Source organism: Entelurus aequoreus, linkage group LG28, assembly GCF_033978785.1.
Source record: "Entelurus aequoreus isolate RoL-2023_Sb linkage group LG28, RoL_Eaeq_v1.1, whole genome shotgun sequence".
NCBI classification, from domain to species: Eukaryota; Metazoa; Chordata; class Actinopteri; order Syngnathiformes; family Syngnathidae; genus Entelurus; species Entelurus aequoreus.
In genome coordinates, this window is record NC_084758.1 from 25,827,732 (window position 1) to 25,840,968 (window position 13,237).

Below are 13,237 nucleotides of genomic sequence, written 5' to 3' on the forward strand. Positions count from 1 at the left end.
TCTGAGCTGCTGTGACGCAGATTACCATAGTAACTAGTATATCATGCAGATTCCAACCATTGAAAGACTTAGTATAGTTGAAGACTTACGGTCATTAGAAAACATCAGTGCACATCATAATGGCAGCTACACTTTCCAGCTTAAAGATCTAAAAAAAAAAAAATTTGGGAATGTCCAGCGGGCCAGATTGAAAAGCTTAACGGGCCGTACGTGGCCCCCGGCCTTAATTTGCCCAGGTCAGTGATCAGGTAATGCATACGCCAGTGCAAAGATGACTCGTGATAGGGAGCTAAACATCACGTAAAGATCACGGCACCAGTGTCGGCGTAAACAGTACGAAACAGGCCGAAAAAAGAAGCTATACCTTATTCCGGTGCGAACTGAGTGCAGACCGAGCCACCTGCAGCAAGCGTGCAGGTAACATCTTAAGTAGGTAGGTAGCTCTTTTTAAACTTGATTGCAGGCCAACAGCAATCACCCATTCTCCAACCCCAGACTTTTCTGTATTGTTGCTGGGTTTTCTGCAATAACTATGACAATTTGTTGTATATTTTATTCCCTGTATACAGTATATATTACTTAACTATTATTGTATTCATAGGATTGATGTATTTCAATTATGGGCAGCGCCTGAGAGCTGCAGCCTGCCACCATGGCCCCCCACTCCCTCCCCTCTGTTGCTAGATATCTGGAAATGTACGTTGTAATATGTATATGTGCTTTGCTATAGAGGTTTTTTTTCCACTCCAGACTGGGCACCCTTAGGAGCCCAGTTTAGATTGTATTTTTTTTACTCATCCTTCCCCAGCGTTTACCTTTTCCCATCTTTTACGGGGCGCCTTGTGGCGACCCATCAGCGTTCCTGTTCTGTAACCCTGTACACTGTTTGTTTGTCTCATCTTGAACGGGTTTGTGCTGAAAACAAAGTTTCGTTGTACTTGTTGCAATGACAATAAAGATTGTTGCGTCCGTCCACATCCCGGACGAGCCCCCAAATTGTTGCGTCCCAGCAGATCTTCCTGCCAGGGAATTTAAGTTGCTGGTCACTCCCAAGTTCTTTTGATGACATATAAGCTGAGTAGAAGGACCACCAGAAACAGAATAGGTATTTTGTAATTTATTTCCAAAGCTTTGGAAATAGAATGAGACCAATCCAGCACAGAGCATTCACTAGCGCAGCTAAAACCGGTCTAATCTCAAATACGGAAGCCTTCTCTTCTATAATGTGTTTCTCGCTCCCACCCTCGTTTTCTCTCCCTCCAGCCCAAAACACATGCCCATTCTTCCCCTCAGCTGGACACAGGAACAGATAAGGAAAATAAGTTATGGCTACTCCCTGCATACCAAAGTTTCAAGGCCGACACACAGTACTTGCAGACCAAAGGAGCACAATTGGAAGAACACTAGCTGTTTTGTAATATGACTATGAAAATAAAGAAGTAACACTTAAATATGGATACATGTAAAAATCTGCTTCCGTCAAGACCTACCTTACCTACCTACATTTGCATAGCCATTGCCTTTTCCTTACCCTTTTGTTCATTTTTGGTTTAAGCATTACATACCTTTTTGCCTGCACGCTGCCACCCTCTGTGGTCTGCATATTGGGATCACAACAAACCATCCTCGTCTCACCCGACACATTTTACAAAACAATTAACTGCCACCTACTGACATGGACTATTACGTGGTTACCCTGCCAAGCTCCAGACAGCACAGACCATACTTGCTAACCCTCCCGTTTTTAGCGGGAGAATCCCGGTATTCAGCGCCTCTCCCGACAACCTCCCGGCAGAGATTTTCTCCCGACAAACTCCCGGTATTCAGCCGGAGCTGGAGGCCACGCCCCCTCCAGCTCAATGCGGACCTGAGTGGGGACAGCCTGTTCTCACGTCTGCTTTCCCACAATATAAACAGCTTGCCTGCCCAATGACGTCATAACATCTACGGCTTTTAGAGAGTAGAGTGCACAACAAGGAGAGAGAGTTCTTGGTTTCTTATGTGGGTTTAGTGTTAGGCAGTTTCATTAACGTCCTCCCAGCGTGGTAACAACACACAACAACAGCAGTCACGTTTAGTCTACCGTAAAGCAGTTCGTCTGCAGTAAACAGCAATGTTGTGACACTCTTAAACAGGACAATACTGCCATCTACTGGATAGCCTGCAGAACACTGAAATTCAAGTATTTTATTTATATGTATAATAAAAAAATAAAAAAAATAATATATATATATATATATATATATATATATATATATATATATATATATATATATATATATATATATATATATATATATATATATATATATATATATATATATATAGCTAGAATTCACTGAAAGTCAAGTATTTCATACACATATATATATATATTATATATATATATATATATATATATATATATATGAAATACTTGATTTGGTGAATTCTAGCTGTAAATATACTCTCCTCTTAGCCACGCACCCGCCCCAAACACCCCCCCCCCCGACCACCTCCCGATATCGGAGGTCTCAAGGTTGGCAAGTATGGCACAGACACTAAGCAACGGCACATTATTTGCATATTCGAATATTTTTTGGACCGATTAGGTGAAGTTGCATAATTTTTAGTGTGCCACGGCACAGTGGTTGAAAAACATTGATCTATAGTCCAGATTTTACGATAATTGATTGTGATTAATCTCATTAAAAAAATATTCCATTGACAGCACTAATCAAAACACGAGTTGATTCCAGCAATGACACATTTGGACATGCAGCTTTGACACCAATAAATACAAACAAGCCTCGTATAATAAAGGCCACCAAACAGTTGTGTGTACTTACCAATGGGAATGGAGGAGATCTGAGTGTAGATGTCCAGCATGCGGTTCCCGTCCACATCCACCAGGTAGTTGCCCCGGCTCTCCTCGTAGTTGCAGAAGAAGTTGACAGCGCCAACGTTCTGGAAAGAAACATGTTCGCTATTTACCCCTTATGTCTTGAATAGTTGGTGAGAAACTATGATGTAAGCCAGGGGTGTCCAAAGTGCGGCCCGGGGGCCATTTGCGGCCCGCAGCTAATTGTTTCCACACATTCTGGAAATACTATTGTAAAAAATAAAAAAGAACATTAAAAAAAGTGGAATGAGGTGAAATCTAACGAGAAAAAGTCGCAATGTTGACACAAAAGCTGCCATGCAGGCTGTTTTTTTTTCTTCTTTTGTCTTTCTTCATTTTTCTTTTTTTGCCATTGCTCCAAAAAAAAAAAATAATGACAAAAAATCCATGTTATAATGAATTATTTTCAGGGCTCCAATTACTTCAAATATTTCACTTGAAAATGTTTTATGTGGTAAATATTGCATATATTGTGTAGTAGCCGTATAAAAACATCAAAGTTTTCTTTGACAAAAGCGCATAAAACAAACAAAATAATAGTTCCAGCATAAAATCGACAGATTAACTGAAGTTGATCTCGTAACTTAAGTGTTGAAAGTAAAAAAAAACAACAAAAAAAACTACTAAAAATGTATCACTTTATGAGTGGGGCACCTTTTTGGATCCCACATATATTTAGTGGTATTTTATTTATCTTTTCACTGTGATGACTCAAAAATATTAAATAATTAAAATCAACGGTGTCCTGCATTATTGATATTTTAGGGCTCTATTTACTAAATACTGCATATTTCAGTTGTACTATAAAAAAACATTTTTTTTTGACAGAAAAGCCATAAAACCTTTTTTTTTTAAGTTGATATAGAGATTTACTGTAAGCGTTAAATAAAAAATAATAATAAAAAAGAGACTTATTTTTAACATTTTAATAACTGAGACCCTTTATGGTCCCCGGGAACCCTAAAGGTAAAATAAATAAAAAATCCATATATTTTGTTATGGTTTGAAAATGAAAAATATCAAAATGGCCCCCACATGCTTTAATTTTTCCGTTTGCGGCCCTCAGTGGAAAAATTTATATTTTGTTGTTTTCTTACTGTACCGAAAATGAACCGACCGGTGACCTCTAAACCGAGGTACGTACCGAACTGAAATGTCTGTGTACCGTTACACCCCCACCCCAAACACACATCAAAAGTGGTAAAGGAATGGCTAAACCAGGTTAGAATGAAGGTTTTAGAATGGCCTTCCCAAAGTCCTGACTTAAACATGTGGACAATGCTGAAGAAACAAGTCCATGTCAGAAAACCAACACATTTAGCTGATAACTGCACCAATTTTGTCAAGAGGAGTGGTCAAAAATTCCAGCAGAAGCTTGTGGATGGCTACCAAAAGCGCCTTATTGCAGTGAAACTTGCCAAGGGACATGTAAGCAAATATTAAAGGCCTACTGAAAGCCACTACTAGCGACCACGCAGTCTGATAGTTTATATATCAATGATGAAATCTTAACATTGCAACACATGCCAATACGGCCGGGTTAACTTATAAAGTGACATTTTAAATTTCCCGCTACACTTCCGGTTGGAAACGTCTAGGTATGATGACGTATGCGCGTGACGTCCCGACGGCAACGGAAGTATTCGTACCCAATGTGTCACCATACAAACTGCTCTGTTTTCATCTCAAAATTCCACAGTATTCTGGACATCTGTGTTGGTGAATCTTTTGCAATTTGTTTAATGGACAATGAAGACTGCAAAGAAGAAAGCTGTAGGTGGGATCGGTGTATTAGCGGATGGCTGCAGCAACACAATCAGCTCCGTAGTTAGCTTCAATTGTTAAGCTTCGCCAAAGTGGAAATTATTAACCGTGTATTTACATGTTCATGGTTTAATAGTATTGTTGATCTTCTGTCTATCCTTCCAGTCAGGGTTTTTTTAAATTTTGTTTCTATCTGCATTTGAGCCTGATGCTATCACGTTAGCTCCGTAGCTAAGTTAGTTGGCTTCAATTGTTAAGCTTCGCCAAGCTGGAAATTATTAACCGTGTATTTACATGTTCATGGTTTAATAGTATTGTTGATCTTCTGTCTATCCTTCCAGTCAGGGTTTTTTTAAAATTTTGTTTCTATCTGCATTTGAGCCCGATGCTATCACGTTAGCTCCGTAGCTAAAGTGCGTCAACGATGTATTGTCGTGGAGATAAAAGTCACTGTGAATGTCCATTTCGCGTTCTCGACTCTCATTTTCAAGAGGATATAGTATCCGAGGTGGTTTAAAATACAAATCCGTGATCCACAATGTGGAATCCAATGAGCCAGCTTGTACCTAAGTTACGGTCACAGCGAAAAAAGATACACCCTGCACTGCCTCTCTAGTCCTTCACTCTAACGTTCCTCATCCACGAATCTTTCATCCTCGCTCAAATTAACGGGGTAATCGTCGCTTTCACGGTCCGAATCTCTCTCGCTCCATTGTAAACAACGGGGAATTGTGAGGAATCCTTCCTCCTGCGACGTCACGCTACTTCCGGTACAGGCAAGGCTTTTTTTTTTATCAGCGACCAAAAGTTGCGAACTTTATCGTCGATGTTCTCTACTAAATCCTTTCAGCAAAAATATGGCAATATCGCGAAATGATCAAGTATGACACATAGAATGGATCTGCTATCCCCGTTTAAATAAAAAATATTTCATTTCAGTAGGCCTTTAACATTGCTGTACGTATACTTTTGACCCAGCAGATTTCGGCAGTCCGATAGTATCGGACATCCCTACTATGAATACTTATGTACATGTAAAAACCGAATCATACCAAAACCAAAGCAATTTGTCCGATAGGAAATTATGTAAATCCAGATCCACACACACACACACACACACACACACACACACACACACACACACACACACACACACACACACACACACACACACACACACACACACACACACACACACACACACACACACACACACACACACACACACACACACACACACACACACACACACACACACATGTCTTGCCTACTTTGTGTGGACCCACGTTTGGTTAGTAGGTTGTGAGGGCCCCCCTTTCCACTATAGCTAGAATGATGAAAAAATATATATCTAGCCCTAGATGGGAGTAAAGAGTTGCAACTAGGGATGTCCGATAATGGCTTTTTGCCCATATCCGATATTCCGATATTGTCCAACTCTTTAATTACCGATACCGATATCAACCGATATATACAGTCGTGGAATTAACACATTATTATGCCTAATTTGGACAACCAGGTATGGTGAAGATAAGGTACTTTTAAAAAAAATTCATAAAATAAGATAAATAAATTAAAAACATTTTCTTGAATAATAAAGAAAGTAAAACAATATAAAAACAGTTACATAGAAACTAGTAATGAATGAAAATGAGTAAAATTAACTGTTAAAGGTTAGTACTATTAGTGGACCAGCAGCACGCACAATCATGTGTGCTTACGGACTGTATCCCTTGCAGACTGTATTGATATATAATGTAGGAACCAGAATATTAATAACAGAAAGAAACAACCCTTTCGTGTGAATGAGTGTAAATGGAGGAAGGAGTTTTTTTTGGGTTGGTGCACGAGTAAGTGTATCTTGTGTTTTCTTATGTTGATTTAATAAAAAAAACAAACAAAGAAACAAAAAAAACAAACAAAAAAAAACCAACGATACAGATAATAAAAAAAACGATACCAATAATTTCCGATATTACATTTTAAAACATTTATCGGACATCCCTAGTTGCAACCTCACTTCAGAATGCAAAACACACAAAGTAAAAAAAATATTTTACTTCTGTAGTTGTGAGGACCAGGCAAATGTCCTCACAAGTCAAAAGATCCTCACAGAAAGGGTGGTTTATCAAGTGTATGTCCACACAAGGACGGTGAGACAAGTGCGTGCACACACACACACACACACACACACACACACACACACACACACACACACACACACACACACACACACACACACACACACACACACACACACACACACACACACACACACACACACACACAGATGGCACAGCCCTGTGCGTATGTTTTCCTAGTCTTCCCTCACTTCCCATGAATGAGTGGTTATTAAGCTACATTTTGTTATTACAGTTGATTGATAGTTTGCCCCCGGGGCCTCTTGGCCGTACCGCAATGTGAGGCTGAGTGCTCCCGTGTGCTCTCCTTCACTTGACAGTGCCAGCAGCCGAGTGCATCACAAGCTGCTGTCTTTCGTGAATCTGTAGCAGAATAAACGCCCTGCGCAGGCAAGAAAACTCTCACTCTTCTACTACAGGTATGCTGGTGAACGTGCAGCGACTGTAAATGTCCACACAGCTACAGCTTGTACGTTTATTACCTGCAAAAAGCTATAATTAGAATATACTTCATCGGTAAATAATATGTTTGTAGCTTCCTCAATACATCTTTTATTATGCAAACCAAGATATTCTTTATATGTGGAAGAAATTCTTCCAAACATGATCTTTTTACATTTTTCTGGCTGGCTGAAATATTGTGCAAATTCTTTTATGACATGTTCCGGTGGAGTTTGCAATTACAGAAAGTTTAGCAGGCTGAATATTATTTTATTAATAAATGGTAGGGATGTCCGATAATGGCTTTTTGCCGATATCCGATATTCCGATATTGTCCAACTCTTTAATTACCGATACCGATATCAACCGATACCGATATATGCAGTCGTGGAATTAACACATTATTATGCCTAATTTGGACAACCAGGTATGGTGAAGATAAGGTACTTTTAAAAAAAAATAAGATAACTAAATTAAAAACATTTTCTTGAATAAAAAAGAAAGTAAAACAATATAAAAGCAGTTACATAGAAACTAGCAATTAATGAAAATGAGTCAAATTAACTGTTAAAGGTTAGTACTATTAGTGGACCAGCAGCACGCACAATCATGTGTGCTTACGGACTGTATCCCTTGCAGACTGTATTGATATATAATGTAGGAACCAGAATATTAATAACAGAAAGAAATGGGGGGAGGGAGGTTTTTTGGGTTGGTGCACTAATTGTAAGTGTATCTTGTGTTTTTTATGTTGATTTAATAAAAAAATAAAAAAAACAAAAAAAACGATACAGATAATAAAAAAACCGATACCGATAATTTCCGATATTACATTTTAACGCATTTATCGGCCGATAATATCGGCAGGCCGATATTATCGGACATCCCTAATAGATGGAGAAGGTTAAAACTAGGGATGTCCGATAATATCGGGCTGCCGATATTATCGGCCAATAAATGCTTTAAAATGCAATATTGGAAATTATCGGTATCGGTTTCAAAAAGTAAAATGTATGACTTTTTAAAACGCCGCTGTGTACACGGACGTAGGGAGAAGTACAGAGCGCCAATAAACCTTAAAGCAGGGGTGTCCAAACTTTTTCCACTGAGGGCCGCACACTGAAAAGTCAAAGCAAGCGGGGGCCATTTTGATATTTTTTTATTTTAAAAACCAATACAATATATGTATAAAAAATATACATTTAGGCCTCCACTCAGGCTTGATACTGGGGACTCCAAAGGGCTTAGGTTAAAAAAAATGTCATTATTTAGTATTATCATTATTAGGGGTGGGGGAAAAAATCGAATCGCGATTCTGACGTTGTGCGATTCAGAATCGATTCTCATTTAAAAAAAATCGATTTAAAAAAAAAAATAAATTTATTTTTTATTTTTTTATTAATCAATCCAACAAAACAATACACAGCAATACCATAACAATGCAATCCCTCATTGACATTATCATTAGACATTAAAATAAAAAAGAACAATAGTGTCACAGTGGCTTACACTTGCATCGCATCTCATAAACTTGACAACACACTGTGTCCAATATTTTCACAAAGATAAAATAAGTCATATTTTTGGTTCATTTAATAGTTCAAACAAATGTACATCATTGCAAACAGTTGATAAAACATTGTCCTTTACAATTATAAAAGCTTTTGACAAAAATCTACTACTCTGCTTGCATGTCAGCAGACTGGGGTAGATCCTGCTGAAATCTATGTATTCCATGAATAGACAATCCTTTTGAAGCTTGGCAAAAATCTTAGCCACACGATTATCAAATGTAATAGGAAAATGAATTCCTACTGACCAAACTGGCTTCATGGAAGGTCGACAATCATCAGACAATACAAGTAAATTGTTGAATGTTATTTACTATGCTAGAAGTCTCCCTTATCCCACAGCAGTATGTAGTGTTGATGCGGAGAAGGCATTCCACTGCATAAACTGCTCATTTATGTTTTGCACTTTACGTAAATTGGGATTTGGAGATAATTTGATACAATGGATTAAGATGCTTTATACAAGGCCCATGGCATCAGTCAAAACCAATAATCATATTTCAGAACCTTTTTTGTTAAAAAGAGGAGTAAAACAGGGATGTCCTGCATCTGGATTATTATTTAATTTGGTTATTGAACACTTAGCTGCAAAAATAAGAAGTGAAAATAATATTCATGGTATAAATATGGGCTCTCAGTATAATAAGCTATTGTGACGACATAATTTTTTTACCTGTCACATGTTAACTCCTGTCTTCTTTATATCAATAATGTCATGACTGAATATGACTGTTTATCAGGGTATTAAGTTCATTGGGACAAATGTGACATAATACCACTTAATAAACACTGCAAGAAATTACAAGTTCAGAACTCCAAAATTAAATTGTATTGCATTATTATGGTATTGTTGTGTATTGTTTTCAAAAAACAAACAAACAAAAAAAATCGTTTTTGAATCGAGAATCGTTTTGAATTGAAAAAAAAAAATCGATTCTGAATCGAATCGTGACCCCTAGAATCGATTTTGAATCGAATCGTGGGACACCCAAAGATTCCCAGCCCTAATTATTATTATTATTCTTCAAAGTTCAAATATCTAGATCAACATTAGGTCTATCTGTCAATATAACATGTTTTTTTTTAGATTTAAGTTGTATGCCCTTTTTGTCAAAGAAAACCCAGTTTTTTATGGAAAAAACACAAAATATGAAATATTTTCCCCCAATAAAATTTTAAAGTGGAACATTTCAGATTATATAATTGGAGCTCATAACAACATTGATTTTAATGTATTATTATTTTTTGAGCAATGACACTTGAAAAAAAAAAAAGTCCCACTAAAATTATTGGGGATCCAAAAGGGTCCTGCTCAGTAAAGTGTTAAAAAATATAAATCTTAATTTTTTTTTATACCAGGGACTCCAAAGGGTTTAGGTTAAAAAAAAATGTCATTATTTAGTATTATTATGATTATTATTATTATTATTCAAAGTTCAAATATCTAGATCAACATTAGGTATATCTGTCAATATAACATGTTTTTTTTTAGATTTAAGTTGTATGCCCTTTTTGTCAAAGAAAACCCAGTTTTTTATGGAAAAAAACACAAAATATGAAATATTTTCCCCCAATAAAATTTTAAAGTGGATCATTTCAGATTATATAATAATTGGAGCTCACAACATAACTCATAACAACATTGATTTTAATTTATTATTATTTTTTGAGCAATGACACTTGAAAAAAAAAAGTCCCACTAAAATTATTGGGGATCCAAAAGGGTCCTGCTCAGTAAAGTGTTAAAAAACAAATCTTTTTTTTTTTTTATAGCAGGGACTCCAAAGGGTTTAGGTTGAAAAAAATGCCATTATTTAGTATTATTATTATTATTATTATTATTATTATTATTATTCAAAGTTCAAATATCTAGATCAACATTAGGTCTATCTGTCAATAAAACATGTTTTTTTTTTAGATTTAAGTTGTATGCCCTTTTTGTCAAAGAAAACCCAGTTTTTTATGGAAAAAACACAAAATATGAAATATTTTCCCCCAATAAAATTTTAAAGTGGAACATTTCAGATTATATAATAATTGGAGCTCATAACAACATTGATTTTAATTTTTTTTTTTTTTTTTTAAATGACACTTGAAAAAAAAAAAAAGTCCCACTAAAATTATTGGGGATCCAAAAGGGTCCTGCTCAGTAAAGTGTTAAAAAATAAATCTTAATTTTTTTTTATACCAGGGACTCCAAAGGGTTTAGGTTAAAAAAATGTCATTATTTAGTATTATTATGATTATTATTATTATTATTATTATTATTATTATTCAAAGTTTAAATATCTATATCAACATTAGGTCTATCTGTCAATAAAACATGTTTTTTTTTAATATTTAAGTTGTATGCCCTTTTTGTCAAAGAAAACCCATTTTTTATGGAAAAAACACAAAATATGAAATATTTTCCCCCAATAAAATTTTAAAGTGGAACATTTCAGATTATATAATAATTGGAGCTCACAACATAACTCATAACAACATTGATTTTAATGTATTATTATTTTTTGAGCAATGACACTTGAAAAAAAAAAAGTCCCACTAAAATTATTGGTGATCCAAAAGGGTCCTGCTCAGTAAAGTGTTAAAAAATAAATCTTAATTTTTTTTTATACCAGGGACTCCAAAGGGTTTAGGTTAAAAAAATGTCATTATTTAGTATTATTATGATTATTATTATTATTATTATTATTATTATTCAAAGTTTAAATATCTATATCAACATTAGGTCTATCTGTCAATAAAACATGTTTTTTTTTAGATTTAAGTTGTATGCCCTTTTTGTCAAAGAAAACCCAGTTTTTTATGGTAAAAACACAAAATATGAAATATTTTCCCCCAATAAAATTTTAAAGTGGAACATTTCAGATTATATAATAATTGGAGCTCACAACATAACTCATAACAACATTGATTTTAATTTATTATTATTTTTTGAGCAATGACACTTGAAAAAAAAAAAAAAGTCCCACTAAAATGATTGGGGATCCAAAAGGGTCCTGCTAAGTAAAGTGTTAAAAAATAAATCGTAATTTTTTTTAAAACCTCTAACACAATAGTGTCGAGATCAACTTCAGATCTATCCGTCAATGATAACTTGTATTGTTGTTTATTATGTTCCTTGTTTGTTCATTTTAGGCCCTTCTTTAAAAGAAAACAAAACATCGTTTTTTATATGGAAAACACAAAATATGCAACATTTTCCCCCAAAAAGTATCTCAAAGTGGAATATTTAATGTGACCTAATTGGAGCCTTGAATGGGTCAATAATTCATAATAACATTGTTTTTGATTCATTATTATGTTTTAAAGAAAGAAACAGCCTGCATGACAGCTTAGTGTTATTAGAGTCAACATAGCAACATTTTATTGTCACCTGTTTACTCTTTTATACTACTTTTTATATTTTTTATTTTTTTAATCATATTTTTAGGATGTGCCGTGGGGCCGTTAAAAAATTACCTGCGGGCCGCAAATGGCCCCCGGGCCGCACTTTGGATATCCCTGCCTTAAAGGCACTGCCTTTGCGTGCCGGCCCAGTCACATAATATCTACAGCTTTTGACACATTCACAAGTGAATGCAATTCATACTTGGTCAACAGCCATACAGGTCACACTGAGGGTGGCCGTATAAACAACTTTAACACTGTTACAAATATGCGCCACACTGTGAACCCACACCAAACAAGAATGACAAACACATTTCGGGAGAACATCCGCACCGTAACACCACATAAACACAACAGGACAAATACCCAGAACCCCTTGCAGCACTAACTCTTCCGGGACGCTACAATATACACCCCCTGCTACCCCCACTTCAACCTCCTAATGCTTGTCCCAAATTCCAAGCTGCTGTTTTGAGGCATGTTAAAAAAAATAATGCACTTTGTGACTTCAATAATAAACATGGCAGTGCCATGTTGGCATTTTTTTTCCATAACTTGAGTTGAAGTTGTTCTCTCATTTTGGAAAACCTTGTTACATTGTTTAATGCATCCAGCGGGGCATCACAACAAAATTAGGCATGATAATGTGTTAATTCCACAACTGTATATATCGGTATCGGTTGGTATCGGTATCAGTAATTCAGAGTTGGACAATATCGGAATATTGGATATCGGCAAAAAAGCCATTATCGGACATCTCTAGTTAAAACATTGCCATGCAGTAGAGATGTCCGATAAAATCGGCAGGCCGATATTATCGGCCGATAAATGCGTTAAAATGTAATATCGGAAATTATCGGTATCGGTTTTTTTATTATCTGTATCGTGTTTTTTTTTTTTTTTTTTTTTTTAAATCAACATAAAAAACACAAGATACACTTACAATTAGTGCAATTAATTAATTCACACAAAAGGGTTGTTTCTTTCTGTTATTAATATTCTGGTTCCTACATTATATATCAATATATATCAATACAGTCTGCAAG

At 35.7% G+C, this 13,237-nt stretch overlaps 1 protein-coding gene across 1 annotated transcript in view; it reads right to left on the reverse strand.

The window, feature by feature from the left end:
- The window catches only part of LOC133645165 (4-aminobutyrate aminotransferase, mitochondrial-like), a 50,466-nt gene that overhangs the window by 25,130 nt on the left and 12,099 nt on the right, over nucleotides 1-13,237 (reverse strand). Inside the window, exon 4 of the mRNA XM_062040015.1 lies at nucleotides 2,829-2,946. Coding sequence (XP_061895999.1) covers nucleotides 2,829-2,946 — 118 coding nt within the window. The remainder of the gene's footprint in view (nucleotides 1-2,828; nucleotides 2,947-13,237) is intronic.